Raw genomic sequence first — 22,935 nt, forward strand, 5'->3', positions numbered from 1 at the left:
GTCGCTTGCTGTCCCACAGTATGTTGTTCCCAGCCGGCACTACTTCTCCAAGAGAGCCGTGCCTTCCCTGCACAACCAAGTATCCGATAAAATCAAGTGTGCACTGCGCAACGCCATCTGTAGCAAGGTCCACCTAACCACAGATACGTGGACCAGTAAGCACGGCCAGGGACGCTATATCTCCCTAACTGCACACTGGGTAAATGTAGTGGCAGCTGGGCCCCAGGCGGAGAGCTGTTTGGCGCACGTCCTGCCGCCGCCAAGGATCGCAGGGCAACATTCTTTGCCTCCTGTTGCCACCTCCTCCTTCTCGGCTTCCTCCTCCTCTTCTTCCACCTGCTCATCCAGTCAGCCACACACCTTCACCACCAACTTCAGCACAGCCCGGGGTAAACGTCAGCAGGCCATTCTGAAACTCATATGTTTGGGGGACAGGCCCCACACCGCACAGGAGTTGTGGCGGGGTATTGAACAACAGACCGACGAGTGGTTGCTGCCGGTGAGCCTCAAGCCCGGCCTGGTGGTGTGTGATAATGGGCGAAATCTCGTTGCAGCTCTGGGACTAGCCAATTTGACGCACATCCCTTGCTTGGCGCATGTGCTGAATTTGGTGGTGCAGAAGTTCATTCACAACTACCCCGACATGTCAGAGCTGCTGCATAAAGTGCGGGCCGTCTGTTCGCGCTTCCGGCGTTCACATCCTGCCGCTGCTCGCCTGTCTGCGCTACAGCGTAACTTCGGCCTTCCCGCTCACCGCCTCATATGCGACGTGCCCACCAGGTGGAACTCCACCTTGCACATGCTGGACAGACTGTGCGAGCAGCAGCAGGCCATAGTGGAGTTTCAGCTGCAGCACGCACGGGTCAGTCGCACTACAGAACAGCACCACTTCACCACCAATGACTGGGCCTCCATGCGAGACCTGTGTGCCCTGTTGCGCTGTTTCGAGTACTCCACCAACATGGCCAGTGGCGATGACACCGTTATCAGCGTTACAATACCACTTCTATGTCTCCTTGAGAAAACACTTAGGGCGATGATGGAACAGGAGGTGGCCCAGGAGGAGGAGGAGGAGGATGAGGAAGAGGGGTCATTTTTAGCACTTTCAGGCCAGTCTCTTCGAAGTGACTCAGAGGGAGGTTTTTTGCAACAGCAGAGGCCAGGTACAAATGTGGCCAGCCAGGGCCCACTACTGGAGGACGAGGAGGACGAGGATGAGGAGGAGGTGGAGGAGGATGAGGATGAAGCATGGTCACAGCGGGGTGGCACCCAACGCAGCTCGGGTCCATCACTGGTGCGTGGCTGGGGGGAAAGGCAGGACGATGACGATACGCCTCCCACAGAGGACAGCTTGTCCTTACCCCTGGGCAGCCTGGCACACATGAGCGACTACATGCTGCAGTGCCTGCGCAACGACAGCAGAGTTGCCCACATTTTAACCTGTGCGGACTACTGGGTTGCCACCCTGCTGGATCCACGCTACAAAGACAATGTGCCCACCTTACTTCCTGCACTGGAGCGTGATAGGAAGATGCGCGAGTACAAGCGCACGTTGGTAGACGCGCTACTGAGAGCATTCCCAAATGTCACAGGGGAACAAGTGGAAGCCCAAGGCCAAGGCAGAGGAGGAGCAAGAGGTCGCCAAGGCAGCTGTGTCACGGCCAGCTCCTCTGAGGGCAGGGTTAGCATGGCAGAGATGTGGAAAACTTTTGTCAACACGCCACAGCTAACTGCACCACCACCTGATACGCAACGTGTTAGCAGGAGGCAACATTTCACTAACATGGTGGAACAGTACGTGTGCACACCCCTCCACGTACTGACTGATGGTTCGGCCCCATTCAACTTCTGGGTCTCTAAATTGTCCACGTGGCCAGAGCTAGCCTTTTATGCCTTGGAGGTGCTGGCCTGCCCGGCAGCCAGCGTTTTGTCTGAACGTGTATTCAGCACGGCAGGGGGCGTCATTACAGACAAACGCAGCCGCCTGTCTACAGCCAATGTGGACAAGCTGACGTTCATAAAAATGAACCAGGCATGGATCCCACAGGACCTGTCCGTCCCTTGTCCAGATTAGACATTAACTACCTCCCCATAACCATATATTATTGGACTCCAGGGCACTTCCTCATTCAATCCTATTTTTATTTTCATTTTACCATTATATTGCGATGCTACCCAAAGTTGAATGAACCTCTCCTCTGCCTGTGTGCTAGGCCTAAATATATGCCAATGGACTGTTGCAGTGGTGGCTGACATGAAGCCTGATTCTCTGCTATGACATGCAGACTAATTCTCTGCTGACATGAAGCCAGATTGTCTGTTACGGGACCTCTCTCCTCTGCCTGGGTGCTGGGCCTAAATTTATGACAATGGACTGTTGCAGTGGTGGCTGACGTGAAGCCTGATTCTCTGCTATGACATGCAGACTGATTCTCTGCTGACATGAAGCCAGATCGTCTGTTACGGGACCTCTCTGCTCTGCCTGTGTGCTAGGCCTAAATATATGCCAATGGACTGTTGCAGTGGTGGGTGACGTGAAGCCTCATTCTCTGCTATGACATGCAGACTGATTCTCTGCTGACATGAAGCCAGATTGTCTGTTACGGGACCTCTCTGCTCTGCCTGTGTGCTAGGCCTAAATATATGCCAATGGACTGTTGCAGTGGTGGGTGACGTGAAGCCTCATTCTCTGCTATGACATGCAGACTGATTCTCTGCTGTCATGAAGCCAGATTGTCTGTTACGGGACCTCTCTGCTCTGCCTGTGTGCTAGGCCTAAATATATGCCAATGGACTGTTGCAGTGGTGGGTGACGTGAAGCCTCATTCTCTGCTATGACATGCAGACTGATTCTCTGCTGACATGAAGACAGATTCTCTGTTACGGGACCTCTCTCCTCTGCCTGTGTGTGTGCTGGGCCTAAATATATGCCAATGGACTGTTGCAGTGGTGGCTGACGTGAAGCCTCATTCTCTGCTATGACATGCAGACTGATTCTCTGCTGACATGAAGCCAGATTCTCTGTTACGGGACCTCTCTCCTCTGCCTGTGTGTGTGCTGGGCCTAAATATATGCCAATGGACTGTTGCAGTGGTGGCTGACGTGAAGCCTCATTCTCTGCTATGACATGCAGACTGATTCTCTGCTGACATGAAGCCAGATTCTCTGTTACGGGACCTCTCTCCTCTGCCTGTGTGTGTGCTGGGCCTAAATATATGCCAATGGACTGTTGCAGTGGTGGCTGACGTGAAGCCTCATTCTCTGCTATGACATGCAGACTGATTCTCTGCTGACATGAAGCCAGATTCTCTGTTACGGGACCTCTCTCCTCTGCCTGTGTGTGTGCTGGGCCTAAATATATGCCAATGGACTGTTGCAGTGGTGGCTGACGTGAAGCCTCATTCTCTGCTATGACATGCAGACTGATTCTCTGCTGACATGAAGCCAGATTCTCTGTTACGGGACCTCTCTCCTCTGCCTGTGTGTGTGCTGGGCCTAAATATATGCCAATGGACTGTTGCAGTGGTGGGTGACGTGAAGCCTCATTCTCTGCTATGACATGCAGACTAATTCTCTGCTGACATGAAGACAGATTCTCTGTTACGGGACCTCCCTCCTCTGCCTGGGTGCTGGGCCTAAATATATGCCAATGGACTGTTGCAGTGGTGGCTGACGTGAAGCCTCATTCTCTGCTATGACATGCAGACTAATTCTCTGCTGACATGAAGACAGATTCTCTGTTACGGGACCTCTCTCCTCTGCCTGGGTGCCGGGGCCTAAATATCTGAGAATGGACTGTTCCAGTGGTGGGTGACGGGAAGCCAGATTCTCTGCTATGGAACCTCTCTCCAATTGATTTTGGTTAATTTTTATTTATTTAATTTTTATTTTAATTAATTTCCCTATCCACATTTGTTTGCAGGGGATTTACCTACATGTTGCTGCCTTTTGCAGCCCTCTAGCCCTTTCCTGGGCTGTTTTACAGCCGTTTTAGTGCCGAAAAGTTCGGGTCCCCATTGACTTCAATGGGGTTCGGGTTCGGGACGAAGTTCGGATCGGGTTCGGATCCCGAACCCGAACATTTCCGGGATGTTCGGCCGAACTTCTCGAACCCGAACATCCAGGTGTTCGCTCAACTCTACTTGCAACCTTTCTCCGGTCACTGTGATGCAGCATAACTACAACTGCTCATCCCATTCTCACCCAGCCTAAAGCTTGAACATGTTTTCTACTTTGTAGTTACCTTATATTTTACATTACTGCGCAGATTACACATTTTCTAGCCCATAACTGTATGTAGCAATGTTATAATACATTTAAGAAGTTGTCTCATATAGACAACCTGTTCTTATACTCTATTACTACAAATAGGCATCATACTGGGGAGACGTCTTGTAGAGTGTCTATCACTCTAGTGGACTTGGCCATTCATTTGAATAGCTGCTATGTAATACTGCGCTTCCCCTATAGTGGCGGCTGCAAGGGAAATGTCTGGCCAGACTCTGCTTCCCCTGACCATAAAAGTTGGCCAAAAATGGTTTCTACTTAAGAACCCATAAACACTCACCAATTATGGAAATTATAATTTACCATGATCTTCTTTGATTAGGCCACTGTAGAAATTATCATAATTGGCTGCATGATTGCTAATAGCAAATTCTGCTTGTACCCACATTTACACAAGGGATCATTGCTTAGTGCTGTGGGAACCATCACTGGTTCTTCCCTGATAGCTCTGAGGATCCTGATGGAAATGTCCACTAGATTATCAACCATCATTTTTCAAACCTCCCATCATTTGGTTGTGGTAGTACATCTGCCCCTCACACTATTAGGTCATAACAGATTTGCCATGCTTGAAAACTCTTTTGCATACAGTAGAATAAAAATAATGCAGTTTTATACATCTATGTCTTATAACATTTATACATTCATGTCTTATTATTTACAATACACCAAAAGCAAATGGGACATACACAATTAAAGTGTATCTCAACCATCAATCAATTTTTTCAACTGTTAAAAAATACTATAATAATACATTTTGTAAAATATTTTATTAATTGATTTTATAGTTTTTGTAGCAAAACAGACCTGCAAAGTCTGGGCCTTGCTGTAGTGCTTTTCACTGCAGCACATACAGAATCTGTACACCATAGCCATGTGTGTGGTGTATGGATTCTGATTTCTACAATATTTAGCGGCAGCAAGTGCTGTACTGGTAGGCGCACACATCGCTGCTCCTGCCAGTGCCCGCTCTGCTGCAATCTCTACATAGCACATCCGTGAAAGGTAAGCTGGATCAGCAATGTACTATGCAGAGCTCATGCCTGTGCCCGCTCCCCTGAAATCTCTGCAGGATACCCGGCACTGATATGCTATGCCAGGCTTTATCAGAATAGATGAAGGACAGGCAGGAACAGTAATGTGGTATGCAGAGTTCCTGTCTGTGCCGTTGAAACCCCTGCCTAGCACATCACTGCTCCTGCTTGTCTTCATTCCACTCGGCTAAAGCCTGGCATGGCACATCAGTGCAGGGGATCCTGCACTTATGTGCCATGCAGAGATTTCTGCATAATGGGCACAAATAGGAGCAGTGATATGTACACACTGCAGCATATATTGTAGAAATCAGAACTCATATACCACATAAATGGCTTTAGTGTACGTATTTTGCATGTGCTGCAGTGAAAAGCGCTACAGAAAGGGCTATTGCAAAAAAATATTAGGGTATTTACAGCAATTTAAAAAAAATACATACAGTTTTTTTATAAAAAAAAACTGAAAAGGAGGTTTTCCAAGGAAATAATAAAAAAAAAAAATAGGGGACAGAGCAAATAGGTTAAAACAAAAAAAAAAATCATTACTCACGTCGCAGTTCCCATGCTGGTGCAATTTTTTTTGATGATGATCCAATGATGTTCTGATCCCTGCTGCTCTTCTGGGCTCCACCTAGGAAGTGGTTTGGATTGGCTGCTGCAGTGACCCGCCTCAGCTGGTGATTGGCTGGATGGGCAGTCCAAGCTACTTCCTGTTGAACTTGGAACCAGGAAGCTGAGATGAGTAGAGACTGGAGTAGTACCAGAACAGCAAAAAACTATAATAATTCCCTTGGAAAACCTCTTTAAGACTTACAAGATCCTTTCTGATTCTAAACGAACATTCTCCCTTTATTATAAATACATTTACAGTGTTTCCACACTATATGAGTAACATAATTGTGCCGAGTCTACTACAAGGTTCACTGTACTGTTTGCTGTGGGATCTGGTAATGGATTCCTAAGCTAACTTGACTATTTACTCCAAATGGGTATCACCGCTGCCAAGCTATTATAATAAAACCAAACATCTGGACTATGTGCCTTTGTATATATCCAGGCAGTTCTGAATGGATGCACTTCCACTTTATAATCTACAATAATGGATTGCTTTTTCCACCTTCTTCCACAGATCATAAATTTGATCTTTCTCTAAACGTTAGCCTCCTGTTCTACCTTAAAAATGTCAGATGACGTGCAGCGATGAGGTTCAGAGGATTAAAACAGACACAGGGCCCTTTTTTTGCCAAATGATACTGTTACACTGTGTTTGACTGTAAGGAGATGCTCAGCTGTTGAACACATACCAAAAATGGCTATATGACTATCTGCTTACAGGCTCCATCGTGTTCTTAATATATCTCAGTAGATAATATAGCAGGCAGATATTTTAGAGGCTAGGAGACATGGCAGAATAGTTCTCTATGAAAGAGGTGTGACACTATGTACAGTAAAAGAAACTGGAGAATCCTAAACTTATATATACAAAAATATATAAAAGAATGCAATGGTAGAATTGAAGTTAGACATGCTAATGATGTAGTCGGGGAGCTGGCGGGCTATATGCCCTGGATGCTAGTGCAAACTAAATTCTAGGGAGAAGAAATCCTAGTTACCACTATGTACAAAGTGTTCATTACCATGAATTGGTGCAATAGACATTACAGGTATAGGGAAAGTAAGAGATAGATTGGATGGAAAGATTTCAATATTTTCAGGAATTTTCCCTAATGAAAAATATAAAAGAGACAGCGCTTTACATATTTTATATATATATATATATATATATATATATAATGTTTGCCTCTCCCTGTGTATATATATATATATATATATATATATATATTAATATACACAGGGAGAGGAAAACATCTGGACAGACCCTCTTAACTGGTGTAATTTGTAGAAAACTGACTTCCAATGTGTTATTTATTTGGTGGTGGAAAAGTTTTCAGCTGCCATTTTGAAATCTGCAATATTCTATTTAGCTCATGTTTTTCCAATGGGAAGAGGGTCATGTGATATATCAGTCTTGTCTAGAATTTACTCAAAAACACACTGGAAGTGTCAGTTTTGACCTATCTTTACCTGTTTCTGAGTTAAGCGAGGTTAATGTATCCTAAAGTGCTTTACATGACATTTCTATGTGTCCACCATTCTGCCGGATGCACATGGTTAAACATTCAATCCAGTCTATGTGAGCACACTGAAGAACCACAGGTGATACTTCTTCACAGCAGTTCGCCATTTCAGGTGAACCTTATTGCCCGGAAGGGCTCTGGCTTGGCCACTAATGGACATTCACAGAGTTTTCCCTAAGCCATTCTGGTGATGTCTCGGCTGTGTGCCAGTCATTATTTTGTTGGAAGGTAAAACTTCGGCCTATTCTGAGGTCCAGAGCACTCTGAATCAGGTTTTCATTACGAATATCTCTGTGCTCCTTTCAGCTTTCCCTATTCCAGCTGTTGTAAAACACCCCCACAGCACGATGCTTCCACCATCTTGCTTCACTGTAGGTATGGTATTCGGCAGGTGATGAGCAGTGTCTGGTTTGCTCCAGACATAAAAATTAGAATTGAGTCTATAAAAGATCAATCTTGGCTTCATCAGACCAGAGATTCCTGTTTCTCAAAGTCTGAGAGCCTTTTAGGTGCTTTTTGCATACTCCAGAAAGCTTTCCATGTGTCTTTTATGTGGCTTTTTTCTGGCCACTCTGTTATAAAGCCCCTATTGGTGGAATGCTGCAGTGATTGTTGACTTTCTGGAAATTCTCCCATCTGCACACAGTATCTTTGGAGCTGAGCCAGAATGCCCATTGGGTTCTTGGTCACCTTTCTTACTAAGGCCCTTATCCCCCAATAACTTAGTTTGCCCAGCTCTAGGAAGAGTTCTGGTTGTTCCAAACTTCTGCCATTAAGGCCCCTTTCACACGGGCGAGTATTCCACGCGGATGCGATGCGTGAGTTGAACGCATTGCACCCGCACTGAATCCCGACCCATTCATTTGTATGGGGCTGTTCACATGAGCAGTGATTTTCACGCATCACTTATGCGTTGCGTGAAAATCGCAGCATGCTCTATTTTGTGGGTTTTTCACATAACGCAGGCCCCATAGAAATGAATGGGGTTGGGTGAAAATCGCAAGCATCCGCAAGCAAGTGCGGATGCGGTGCAATTTTCACGCACGGTTGCTAGGAGACGATCGGGATGGAGACCCGATCATTATTATTTTCCTTTATAACATGGTTTTAAGGGAAAATAATAGCATTCTGAATACAGAATGCATAGTACAATAATGCTGGAGGGGTTAAAAAATAATAATAATAATTAACTCACCTTAGTCCACTTGATCGCGAAGCCCGGCTTCTCATCTGTCTGTCTTCTGTGCTGTGAGCAGTAACAAGACCTGTGGTGACGTCACTCCGGTCATCACAAGGTCCATCACATGATCCATCACCATGGTAAAAGATCATGTGATGGATCATGTGATGACCGGAGTGACGTCACAACAGGTCCTGTTCCTCCACACATCTAAGATGAAGACAGAAGGAGATGCCGGCTTCGCGATCAAGAGGATTAAGGTGAGTTAAATTATTTTTATTTAATTTTAACCCCTCCTGTGCTATTTTACTATGCATTCTGTATTAAGTATGCTATTATTTTCCCTTATAACCATGGGTACCAAACATGCGCGATTTTTCTCACGCGAGTGCAAAACGCATTACAATGTTTTGCACTACCGCTGAAAAATCGTGTGTGTCCCCGCAACGCACACGCACATTTTCCCGCAACATCCGTGTGAAAGAGGCCTTAAGAAATATGGAGGCCTCTTGGGAACTTTCAGTGAGGCAGATTTGTTTTGCGTCCTTCTCCAGATCTGTGCCTCTACACAATCCTGTCTCTCAACTCTACAGGAAGTTCTTTCCTCCTCATGGCTTAGTATTTGCTCTGATTTGCATTCTCAGCTGTGAGACCTTATATAGACGGGGTGTGTTTTTCCAAATCACGTCCAATCAACAGATTTCATCACAGATGGACTCCAATGAAGGTGTAGACAAATCTCAAAGATGACCAAGATAAATACGAGGCCCTCAGAGCAAAATTTCAAGTGTCATAGCAAAGGGTCTGAATACTAATATGCAATATTTTTGGTTTTCTTTTTGAATAAATTTGCAAACTTTTATAAAATTCTGTTTTCATTTTCTCATTAAAGTGATATTGAGCGCAGATTGATGGGGGGGGGGGGAGGACTTTTTATTTTATTTTATTTTATTTTAGCACAAGGCCCCAACTTAAGAAAATGAGAAAAAAATTGAAAGGGCCTAAAGACTTTCTGAATGAATACAAGATGAAAAAAAGATTGAGATTCCTCAGTGGTTGTACCTTTTAATGGCTAACTGAAAAGATGATGACAAAATTGCAAGCTTTCAAGGCTACTTGGGCCTCTTAACCAGGCGTCTCTTAAGACCGTATCTGAAGATTCACATATTTACATACATAACTTGTCTCATTTACCTCATTAATCCTATGTACTTTGTTGTATAAATATGTCGATGTTCAGATACTGTCTTAAGAGACACTTGATGAAGAAGCCCAAGTAACCTTGAAAGCTTGCAATTTTGCTATCTTTTCAGTTAGCTATTAAAAGGTATCATCCACTGAGGAATCACAATCTTTTTTTAGCTTATATTTATATATACAAATATATACAGTACAGACCAAAAGTTTGGACACATCTTCTCATGCAAACAGTTTTCTTTATTTTCATGACTATGAAAATTGTAGATTCACACTGAAGGCATCAAAACTATGAATTAACACATGTGGAATTATATACATAACAAAAAAGTGTGAAACAACTGAAAATATGTCATATTCTAGGTTCTTCAAAGTAGCCACCTTTTGCTTTGATTACTGCTTTGCACACTCTTGGCATTCTCTTAATACTCTTCTGCGGCCTGTGTTTGATATATAGCATACACATTACATCTAGAGCTGGCATTTTTCTGCCCAAAAAAGTGCATAAAAAGTACAGAAAAAAACAAGAAAAAAAGGAATGTGTGAAAATACCCTTATAGATAAAGGAGGTCATTTGTTAAACAGAAATACGCCTATATATATAGTGTATTTCAGGAGCGTATTGCAGCTCAAAGGTCCTTCGCACCGCAATCTGCGACTTTTCCCTGCTTACGGCAGGTCTAAAAAAGTGGGCTTGCCATGGGGGGGAAAGGGCCAGAAGGCTCATATCGTTTATCATTTTGTACGCCTGTTTTAGGCGTAGAAAATGGTCTAAATGTAAGACTGCTAGAAAGCTGTCTTACATTTCGAAGTGGCTGTGGATCTGTTGAAGTTATGTAGAGGCCGGCGGTCTTACTAAATGTGCCCCAAAATTTTTCTTCTTATTAAGAAAACCTATGGTTCCTTCTACGTACTTGGTCCGTAGAAACTAAGAACCATAGGTTTTATAAAAAAAAAACAAAATGTCTATGGTCTATACACAGTGCAGCACATTTACAGGGCCTTTTCACATCAGTGTTTATTTCCGTTATTATGCTCCATTATAGGAGCAGAACAACAAAAATAACAGAAATGCAGGATTCCGCACATAACTGAAGCAAACTGAGCTTAACAAACCCCATTGACTATAATGGTATTCATTTGGTTTTCATTGGGAAGAAAGCTTTATTAGCTGAGAAAAAAGTCTTGCATACAGGACTTTTTTTTCAATATTTTTAATTAATTCTGTGATGGATGCTCAGTTCGGGAATGCGAATGTAGTCTGACTATATACGGCAAACCTTTTTACAGGGCTTAGTAAATACAGTGTTCGGCCTCAGCACCAGGAATATTGTATGCCTGTAGTGTGTCTTCATACTAGATTCCTTTCCTTATTCACACATTCAGCAGTTTAGCATAGTTTCCTATAGGAATTCTATAACAAAACACTCGACTGAATGAGTAATATGGTCTGCTTAGAGCTGTCTTACTATAGCATGTATGAGCACTAATTCTAAGGACCAGCCATTTTTGTATTGTCTATGTACTGTACTGCACTGTACACTCAGAAATTAGTGCTGCATTTTATGCTGGGCAATTTTACATCCTCAGTGATGCGCAACCTTTTCTGCTCCAAGGACATATTGTAATGGTGAACCACTCCCAAGGGGAGCAATTAGGCTGGACACACACTTCGACCAATAGCCTCAAAAAAGTCACCAACACATTTGTGTGACATGTCTTTAATTTACTGTTGCATGATTATTAGCTGTAGAAAAAAAAGTTGCAGACAAGTCACAGTCTATGATGGCAAAGTTGCTTGCGACTTGCAACCAAAAATCCAAAAGTGTTGGATTTCTTCAAATGTCATATCACAGTAGGCCACATGTCACATCCCAACTCAACGCAATGCAACTCTGCAATCTTTACACCACCTGACATAACTGCTTAGCATTTCACAACTTCTATAAACTACAATAGAGAGAACCACATGCATAAAAAGACGCCTCTCCCTCCCCTGCCCCGCCGCAACACAGCCATCTGTATCGCTGTCCTGAGGATGGTGATACAGATGACTATGGGGATGAGCGCTTCCACAATGGAAGCTCTCATCTCCCTGTGTCCTGCCGCCACCCACCACTTGTGATCAGGGACGCTCCCTGCCTGGGGTGATCAACCTATTTTGCCTAATTGGCCCTTAGCGCCACCTAAACCAGGTTCAATCTTACCAAGACTCTTGCCTTTCTCCGGGGCATACCATGTTCGTTGATCCCATGGACCTGGGCAGCCAGATTGGAACAGTGGCCTGAACTGCCCCAGTTTGTTTTCTCTGTGCTGTCTTGTCCAGCTTTCTGTGTCATCTCAATTAGTGCAGAATGTGGTATCTTTGCACCCAAATGGCCAAACATTGCCCTCCACCAGTTAAAAAACATCACTTTTGTCAAAATGAATCATGTCACTCATCTCTTGTTGGTTCCCATGAACTTCCCATGATCTTCCATCACGTCACTGCTGCTGTCTGCCTGTCTACCATCATGTTCCATACTGTATAGCTGATGCTGTGCCACTGCTGCAGCTGCTACTCCCTGCTGCTAATTGCCCTATTGTCACTACCATTACCCATACTTACAGTGCTGCCCATAATTATTCATACCCCTGGCAAATTTTGACTTAAAGTTACTTTTATTCAACCAGCAAGTAATTTTTTGATGGGAAATGACATAGGTGCCTCCCAAAAGATAATAAGACTATGTACAAGAGGCATTATTGTAGAAAAAAAAAACATTTCTCAGCTTTTATTTACATTTAAGCAAAAAGTGTCCAGTCCAAAATTATTCATTCCCTTCTCAATAATCAATAGAAAAGCCTTTATTGGCTATTACAGCAATCAAACGCTTCCTATAATTGCAGACCAGCTTTTTGCATGTCTCCACAGGTATTTTTGCCCATTCATCTTTAGCAATGAGCTCCAAATCTTTCAGGTTGGAGGGTCTTCTTGCCTTCACCCTGATCTTTAGCTCCCTCCACTGATTCTCAATTGGATTCAAGTCTGGACTCTGGCTGGACCACTCCAAAACGTTAATGTTGTTGTCTGCTAACCATTTCTTCACCACTTTTGCTGTGTGTTTTGGGTCATTGTCATGCTGAAATGTCCACTGGTGCCAAAGGCCAAGTTTCTCTGCAGACTGTCTGATGTTGTCGTTGAGAATCCTCATGTATTGCTCTTTTTTCATGGTGCTGTTTACTGTGATTAGGCTCCCTGGTCCATTGGCTGAAAACCCCCCCAAAGCATTAGGTTCCCACCACCATGTTTGACGGTGGGGAACATCTTGTATTTTTTGCTCAAATGTAAATAAAAGCTGAGAAATGTTTTTTTTCCCCACAATAATCCTTCTTGTACATCGTCCTATTATCTTTTGGGAGACACCTATGTCATTTCCCGTCAAAAAATGACTTGCTGGTTGAATAAGGTCCCTTTCACACAAGCGTGATTTCCGCGCGGGTGCAGTGCGTGACGTGAACGCATAGCACCCGCACTGAATCCTGACCCATTCATTTCAATGGGGCTGTGTACATGAGCGTTTTTTTTCACGCATCACTTCTGCAATGCTTTGAAATCGCAGCATGTTCTATATTCTGCGTTTGTAACGCAGGACAGGCCCCATAGAAGTGAATGGGGCTGCGTGAAAAACGCATTGCATCCGCAAGCAAGTGCGGGTGCGATGCGTTTTTCACTGATGGTTGCTAAGAGACGTTGTTTGTAAACCTTCAGTTTTTTATCACATTTTCACTGAACGCACCCTGAACGCATCCGGACCTAATCCGTCACGCTCGTGTGAAAGGGGCCTAAAAGTAACTTTAAGTCAAAATTTGCCAGGGGTATGAATATTTATGGGCAGCACTGTAGCTACCACTACTACTGCCCTTAGACAGCCGCACGCATCTACTTTCTAGTCAGTTTCATGCTGTTCTGCACTGCTGACACTACTTTTACTGCTACATGACACTATTACCCATACACAACTTAGACCTTGTCCTTTCCAGATCAATACTGTATTGCTGCTGTACCCAAATAAAAGGGAGACTATTTCTAGGCTTTTGCGGAACAAACCACTGTTTCTTATGATACACTAACACTTGTTTGTACAGGGACAGGCATCTGCCCTCATCAAGGCATCTTTTTGGATGCTTGTTCCCAACAAGACACATTTTTTTTCCCCTGATAACACTGTGTGTTTAAAAACCACCTGTCCCCAATAAGGGACAAGGTTTGGAACTTTTTTAATTTTAAAAAGCATAAATTGGATGGTTCAGTGTTTTATTAAACATTCAGTTTTTTAACACTGTCAACCATATGTTTACCCATAGGTATAAATGTTAGTGTCACACTAAGGACAACCAGAGAGAGAAAAAATCTGTCTTATAAGACCTCATAGAGTCAAATACCAATTTTGAGGTCATTTGGAGCACTTCTGTTTCACCATGATTCAGATCTTTAGAAAAAATTTCAGAATCGGACAAGAAACTAATTTCAAGAAGTTTGCTCATCTCTAATTCCTACACTATTTGCATTAAATAAATGCTAAATCAATGCAATTATCACTTTTCCAACAGTTCAATCAACCAGGTTTCACTTTTACAGTACAGGAATAAAGCATAGAAATACCAGGTGACACAATATTCTTGCACTGGAACACTGAGGCTTAACATAACATACAATGTCCTTGGGGAAAATTTTTCTCTTGATCGGCTAGCAGCCATAAAACCTCTACAAGTCTTACTGGATAAAAGAGTAATCCTCACATTTTCTGTCTATTACTCAGAGTAGTATTTTAGCTATGCAGATGCTTTCCTCTTCTATTTGTGGATGGTTATGAACAGCATGTAATCTTTGGTTAATGTCAAGGGTCTTTCTGTCAAATGCTACCATACAATTTGATTACTTCAGTGCTGGATATCACTCCATACAACTACAGAGACAAATTTTGTTCATGTACATTCAGAGCCACCCCAATAACACCACATTCTTTTCCATGTGGAAGATCAATTGGTGCTACTAAATGTTGCATGGCAGCCAGTTTAGTGACTATGTCCCGTACTATTTCATTAGGTTGAATGAATGCTGCTAAAATAAGGTGGCCACTACAAACTGCAGAATAGGATGCTACAACTTTGTCAAATCAATTAAAATAAGATCAGTGATTATCGAATGAGTATTTGAGCCTGGTTATGCACCATTTATAATATTGGAATGCCACTCCAACATCTTTTTATCATGAAACCAGCTGTTAACCATTTGCTATTGCTGGAGGAGGTTGCAGCCATGGGTGTAGGAACCCCCCAAAATCTGGGGGGACAGCATTTTTGCTCACCGGGTATATTCTTATTCAGTAAACTGTGAGTTGTTTATATCGTTAAATTTTAAGTGTGTGTGTGAAAAATCTCACAACAAAAAAATATGCAAAAGGAATTTGTTAATCAGGTCACAGAAATTAACCACAGAAATTAATCAGTTATTCTGGGTACTTTCTCTGCCCCCCCCCTGCATCCTCCCCCGCCGAAACAATAATCTTCCCTTATATATAGCTTACTTACAGTTCTGAAGACTCAGGGGTGCTGGCTGGCTTGACCTCAGGGGTGCTGGCTGGCTTGGCCAGGCAGAAGGAGTGTGGGAGACTGTGAGGCCTTTTTCTCCAAGCTGCCCCGGATCAGTGCTCTGGGCAGCTCTGGGCTCCGGGCTGGAAGTGGGCACAATAAGAAAAAAATATTTTTCATTACACCTCAGGTCAGACCATCAATCAGACCCCCAATGTTAATCAGACCTCAGCTAACAGCCGCAATAAGATTCCCAATGTTAATAAGATCACACCTCAGCTCAGACCCCAATATGAATGACCCCCAATCAGACCTTAGATAAGAACCCCATGCCTCATAGCAGCCCCCAGTGCCTCTCATCAGCCCCCCCAGTGCCTCTCATCAGCCCCCCCAGCGCCTTTCATCAGCCAGTAATAATAGGGCCCCCCAATCATGTGCCAGTAATAACAGGGTCCCCCCAATCATGTGCCAGTAATAACAGGCCCCCCCCCAATCATGTGCATGTAATAACAGGGCCCCCCAATCATGTGCCAGTAATAACAGGGCCCCCCCAATCATGTGCCAGTAATAACAGGGCCCCCCCCGATCATGTGCCAGTAATAAAAGGGCTCCCCCAATCATGTGCCAGTAATAACAGGCCCCCCTCATTATGTGCCAGTAATAACAGGCCCCCCTCATTATGTGCCAGTAATAACCTCCCCCCCATTATGTGCCAGTAATAACCGGGCTCCCCCCCGATTATATGTCAGTAATAACCAGGTCCCCCCATTATGTGCCAGTAATAACCGGATCCCCCCCATTATGTGCCAGTAATAACAGGCCCCCCTATTATGTGCCAGTAATAACCAGGCCCCCCCATTATGTGCCAGTAAAAACCAGGCCCCCCTATTATGTGCCAGTAATAACCAGGCCCCCCCCATTATATGCCAGTAATAACCAGCGCCCCCAATTATGTGCCAGTAATAACAGCCCCCCCCCAATATGTGCCAGTAATAACCAGGCCCCCCATTATGTGCCAGTAATAACCAGCCCCCCCCCCCATTATGTGCCAGTAATAACCAAGCCCCCCTCATTATGTGCTAGTAATAACCAGACCCCCCCCCCCATTGTGTGCCAGAAATAACCAGAACCCCCCATTATGTGCCAGTAATAACCGGGCCCCCCCATTATGTGCCAGTAATAACAGGCCCCCCCAATCATGTGCCAGTAATAGGGCCCCCCCATTATGTGCCAGTAAAAAAACAAAGTATTGTATATAGTTTAAAAAAAATTAACACTTATACTTACCTCTTTGGAGCGATGCGATGCAGGCCTCTTCCGGCCTGTGTCCCGACATCAGCGCTGTACGGCTTAGGCTGCGCGATGACATCATCGCGCAGCCTACGCCAGCCTCTGATAGGCTGCTGACCTAGTAGTGCCGGCAGCCTATCAGAGGAACAGGAAAGGGACACGCCTCCCTGCCCTGCTCCGCCACACAGCCTTCTGTTTGTATCGCTGCCCTGAGGACGGCGATACAAACAGTCAGATCACTATGGAGATGAGCGCTTCGTTTCCACAATGGAAGCGCTCATCTCAGTGCCTGCCCCGCCGCACATACTGCCGCCCGCCGCACATACTGCCGCTGGGGGAAATTTGACTAAACCTGTCCCCTCCGCATTATTTCCTGGGGGGGATCCGGCCCCCCGCTTCCTACGCCCATGGTTGCAGCCCCTCTATACATTTCCCTTGCAGTGGTCACTGATGTTTATTCAAACCTATTCACAAGCATGGCACAGTTTTGGAAAAAAAAAAGAAAACAGCCATGTTTTTCTGATAAAGAGTCTTGTTCATCCGATATACAGTTAGGACCATATATATTTGGACAGAGACAACATTTTTCTAAGTTTTATTCTGTACATTACCACTATGGATTTTGAACAATACAATTCAGATGCAGTTGAAGTTCAGACTTTCAGCTTTAATTCAGTGGGTTGAACAAAATGATTGCATAAAAATATGAGGAACTAAAGCATTTTTTAAACTCAATCCCTTCATTTCAGGTGATCAAAAGTAATTGGACAATTAAATAATTGTAAATAAAATGTTAATTTCTAATACTTGGTTGAAAACCCTTTGTTGGAAATGACTGCCTGAAGTCTTGAATGGACATCACCAGAAGACGCTGTGTTTTCTCCTTTTTAATGCTCTGCCAGGCCTTTACTGCAGCGGTTTTCAGTTGCTGTTTGTTTGTGGGCCTTTCTGTCTGAAGTTTAGTCTTTAAAGGGGGTTCTTTCTCTGGGAATTAAAAAAATGAAAATACTTAAATATTACTTTATTATAAATATATTCTCAAATACCTTTCATTATCTATAATTGCTCGTTTTGTCCGTTGGAGCAATCATCAGGGTGAACAAAATGGCCGCTGTCCCATTAAGTTCACACAAAACCTGTTCTGATCACACATCAAAGAAGTTACTTCACAAAACTGAGGTAAAGAGACACCTCATCCTCCCCTCTGCTTCTCAGGGATTATGATCCTGAATACAGATGATAAAAACTTTAGCTGAATCTCTGGGGAATTTAATTCATGAGGAGACATGAAGTACAGAGAGGACAGACTGTGGTAATGTGGGGTTGTGGTAATGGGGACTGTAAACAAGTGCTGCTGCTTATTAGCCCCACCTCATCCTCTTCTTAGGTCTCCTCATCATCTCCATTCCCACAGAGACTCACCTGTATTCAGGATCATGATTCCTGACAAGCAGAGCAGAGAGGAGGATGAGGCAGCACTATGCCTCATTGTGTTGAAGTAACTTGTCCTCCTGTGTGATTAGGACAGATTTTGTGTGTACTGATAGGACGGCTGCCATTTTGTTTCTCCTGATGATTGCTCCCTAGACAAAACAAGCCATTCTAAGTAATGAAAGGCATTTGTGAATATATTTATTATAAAATCGTATTTAAGTATTTTCATTTTTTTATTCCTGTCGAACCCCTTTAACAAGTGAAATGCATGCTCTATCTGGTTCAGATCAGGTGACTGACTTGGCCATTTAAGAATATTCCACTTCTTTGCTTTAATAAACTTCTGGGTTGCTTTGGCTTTATGTTTTGGGTCATTGTCCATCTGTATTATGAAATGCCAACCAATCAGTTTGTCTGCATTTGAGCACACAGTATGTCTCTGAAAACCCCAGAATTCATCCAGCTGCTTCTGTCCTGTGTCACATCATCAATTAACACTAGGGACCCAGTGACACTGCCCATACCATCACTCTGCCTCCACCGTGTTTTACAGATGATGTGGTATGCTTTGGATCATGAGCTGTACCATGCTTTCGCCATACTTTTTTCTTTCCCTCATTCTGGTAGAGATTGATCTTGGTTTCATCTGTCCAAAGAATGTTCTTCCAGAAGTGGGCTGGTTTTTTAAGATGTTTTTTTTAGCAAAGTCCAATCTAGCCTTCTTATTTTTGAGGCTTATGAGTGGCTTGCACCGTGCAGTGAACTCTATGTATTTACTTTCATGCAGTCTTCTCTTTATGGTAGATTTGGGTATTGATACGTCTATATCCTGGATGGTGTTGTTCACTTGGTTGGCTGTTGTGAAGGGGTTTCTCTTCAACATGGTAATTATTCTGCGATCATCCAGCACGGTTGTCTTCTGTGGGCATCCAGATCTTTTTGCATTGTTCAGGTCACCAGTGCTTTCTTTCTTTCTCAGGATGTACCAAACTGTCGATTTTGCCACTCCTAATAGTGTAGCAATTTCTCAGATTTTTTTTTCTGTTTTCACAGATGAATAATGGCTTGTTTCACCTGCATGGAGAGCTCCTTTGACCGCATGTTTACGTCTCAGCAAACTCTTTAAAATGCAAGCACCACACCTCAAATCAACTCCAGGCCTTTTATGTGCTTAATTGAGAATGAGATATTGAAGGAATTGCCCACACCTTCCTATAAAACAGCCTTTGAGTCTATTGTCCAATTACTTTTGGTCCCTTTAAAAACAGGGTGCCATATGTGAAGGAGCTGAAACTCCTAAACCCTTCATCCAATTTTAATGTGGGTACCTTCAAATGAAAGCTAAAAGTCTGGACTTTATGTCCATGTCCATTATATAACTATAACTTGAATATGTTTTAGTAAAGAGGTATTAAAAACAAAATTTGTGTCAGTGTCCACATAAATATGGACCTAACTGTATGAAAAAAAAATGTCCTTTAGGCAAACACTGAGCTGGTTAGCATAACTTATTTTTACTGTATGGATTAGTGTAGCATCACATTAGAATTAAAAAAGGTATATACCACAGATACATCCTTGTATACTTATGCAGTGGCATTTCAGAGCCTTCCATTGGAGGCATATGTTGGGAAATATTCCTGATGTATACCTCTGATGGAAGGCTCTGATGTGACCAGGGCCTTAAAGGAATTTTCCGAGATGTTAATACTGGTGACCTATCCTCTGGATATGTCATCAGTATCTGATAGGTGGGGGTCCAACACCCAGGGCCCCCGTCGATCAGCTGTTTGAGAAGGCAGTAGCGCTCCTGTGAGTGCCGTGGCTTTCTCACAGTTTTTCCTAGGCCAGTGACGTCACATTCATCTGTCACGTGGCCTAGGTGCAGCTCAAAGCTGAGCGCAATACCAAGCACAGACGCTATACAATATACGGGGCTGTGCTTGCTAAACTGCAAGAAGGCCATGGTGCTCACAGGAGCGCCGTTGCCTTCTTAAACAGCTGATCGGCGGTGGTCCCAGGTGTCGGACCCACACCGATCAGATACTGATGATAACCTATCCTGAGGATAGGTCATCAATATCCAAATCTCAGAAAACCCCTTTAAAGCACTTTCAATTTTCGCCTCAGGCAGCACAAAGGCTATGTGCTTCCCTACCTCTGGCCACAAAGCACTGAGGGAAGGGGGGCCCAAGCTGAACTCTTGCACCAGGGCCCCAATATTATGGGCAAATATCCAGAGCAAACTGTTCATTCACAATAATTTCCTGATCATGAGAATAGGTGAGAGCAGTATTTACATGCTGCTATCACCACCGTTGTATGGGGAAGAGGGACTGCTACTACATTGCTCGTTCCCATACAAATTAATTGTTTCTGGGTACCAGTTCACTGTTTATACAGAACAATCCTCGGCCAGGGAACAATGACCGCAGCCTCATACAGTACCAACAAAGTGTATGAGATTAGAAGAATCTCATGTACTTTTTGCTTCTTTCTTCCGGGTGGAAATTGACCTGATGTGCGGTTTTAGAAATCCGCAGCTTGTCAATAATGTTTGTGATTTTTCATGTGGATTTTTACCTTTTCAATGGAGGGGTAAGATCTGCAGCAAAACTGTACCAATTCCAGACCAAAAATCGCAAGTAACACATGCGGATTAAGGTGCGTATTTGGTGTAATCCGCACTGAAATTTGTGCGGATCTTTGGAATGTTTACCTAGCAAAGCACAAACAGGAATCAATGCCGTCCTGATTCTAACATACAGATCTAAGCATTTCTTGTGTGTATTTTTACTTTATTCTATTTACTTTATGCTTCTTCTTTGCATCTACAGGTCATAGCCAACACTGTTGCCAAGTTAGTATGAGCGCTACTTTTTCCATTTGGATTTGTGTGCTTATGTGGCCTGTTCCTTTAGTCAGCATGTGGTGTTTAGTAACATCAGAGGTCATGATAACCATATCTGTCTGTAAATTGGGGGCTACCTAAGCATGTTGCTGAAGTTTGGTGTGTTTCATTTCAGGAAAGCCTTGCTGTTTGGCATGTACCCGCCATGTTAAACCAATGACAGCCTCCATTACACTACAGAAATACAGTTTCTTTAAATTGCATTAAAAAGATGGCCATCATGAATAGTATAAGAGGATATGGAAATCTGTCATGGGATATCTAGTCCATTCTCTTCCCATGACTTTATCAATTGAGAACTCTTTAAATAAATTCTTGACACTTGAAACCTATATTGCTCATTTGTATATCAGTCTAACCTAATAAACCGCACACAGCCATCTTCTGCCATCTTCATCTAGAATTTCTGTGATTCTGGGTGCAATAAGCTAAAACTGAAAAATTCACAAAAAAAATAAATAAATAATAATAATTAGTGTCCTAGACATAAAACAATTAATTAAACACGTAAGAGTTAAACTGCTGCATAGTATTAAGACTGGGATGGAGGGGGCGAGCCTAGATCGCTTTACAGATGTACTACTGGTGCTAACAAAAGTTTCCTTTATGAGCATAAATATTTATCCTTCAAATAATCTGTAACTTCTCCATGGAGGTAAAAGGGCATGACATCTCCCTTTCCACTGAGTAGAGTAGTTTTCAATGAAAACATTTAGTTGGGCGAATAGTCTCTACGGAAAATGACAATCTGTGAGGCAACTGATGATGTTCTGTCATTTGTGACCACATTTCGCATTTGCTGAACACTTCTGCTGAGCACCACTTATTTCCCACTAAGAAAACAAAATTCCCACTGGAAAAAGAAAAGAACACTGGATAAATATTTGAGCAGACAGACTGATTTCCAATTTGAGTAAGACAGTTGTCATGTTTAAATTGGCCTTTACTAAAAATGTTCGGCCATTTCTGAGATACAATAGTTAAAATCCAGTCTGTTTGCAAGCTGTTTAGCTACTATCTCTGATCTTCTGACCTCATAAACACTTATTTAAGCCATATTGTTATCAGCTTGATAAGAATTGAGATATAATGAGGCCAGGAGATCATAGATAACAGCCACACATGAGCCATCAGCTGATGGGATTCAAAGAATACAGAGTGTGGCTGCTTGTAAACAGACTGATTTTTAACTCTTGTATCTCAGAAATGGCTGAACATTTTTAATAAAGATGAATTGAAAAAATATTTTAAACCCAAAACAAGTAAAATGCACACACAAAAATTCCTCAAAGCTATCCATAGACTTTAAGATGCCTATACATCATTAATAGCTGTTCAGCTGACAGCTATCTCTTCTGACTTTTCCATACATGTACACATTAAGCTCCAGCCGAGCATATATGAGTACACCATGGGGAGAGGGGAGAGAACTCAAGAGGAGTCAGGCTGCCGCTTATCTCCGAGAAGAACAAAAGGATTGGGTGTTGAAATTCAATGTGCCCAGTCCTTCTGCAGTACTCTAGTGTGTATGGAGGCCTTTAGTATAAGTGCTCAGGGGCGTAGCTATCGGGGAAGCAGGGGAAGCAGCTGCTTTGGGGCCCTGACCGAGAATGGGCCCTTCTAGGAGGAGGAAGACTAAAAGATGTTGTCAGGTCAACAGTATTACACAATGAAATTAGATACAGTTGCAGTATAGACAGTGTAGAAAACGGATGGAATAGCTGCCGGGCCTGGTCTGAGAGAGCGATCATGGGGGCGACATGAATTTGCAAAAAAATTACTGGGGGCCACATTCAAAAATTTGCTGTGGGGCCCAGTCAGTTCTAGCTACACCACTGTAAGTGCTCACTGTACTTTATACATTTCTAAAAGTATCTCCACCAGATTTTC

General features: G+C 43.3%; 1 protein-coding gene across 16 annotated transcripts in view; it reads left to right on the forward strand.

The window, feature by feature from the left end:
- The window catches only part of LDB3 (LIM domain binding 3), a 205,526-nt gene that overhangs the window by 94,963 nt on the left and 87,628 nt on the right, over positions 1-22,935 (forward strand). For 3 of the 16 annotated variants that reach the window (XM_044300301.1, XM_044300302.1, XM_044300307.1), the window contains exon 4: positions 20,972-20,994. The exons of the other annotated variants lie outside the window; for them this stretch is intronic. In XM_044300301.1, coding sequence (XP_044156236.1) covers positions 20,972-20,994 — 23 coding nt within the window. The remainder of the gene's footprint in view (positions 1-20,971; positions 20,995-22,935) is intronic. 16 annotated transcript variants of the gene reach the window in all.

The sequence above is a fragment of the Bufo gargarizans genome, chromosome 6, assembly GCF_014858855.1.
Source record: "Bufo gargarizans isolate SCDJY-AF-19 chromosome 6, ASM1485885v1, whole genome shotgun sequence".
Taxonomy (NCBI): Eukaryota; Metazoa; Chordata; class Amphibia; order Anura; family Bufonidae; genus Bufo; species Bufo gargarizans.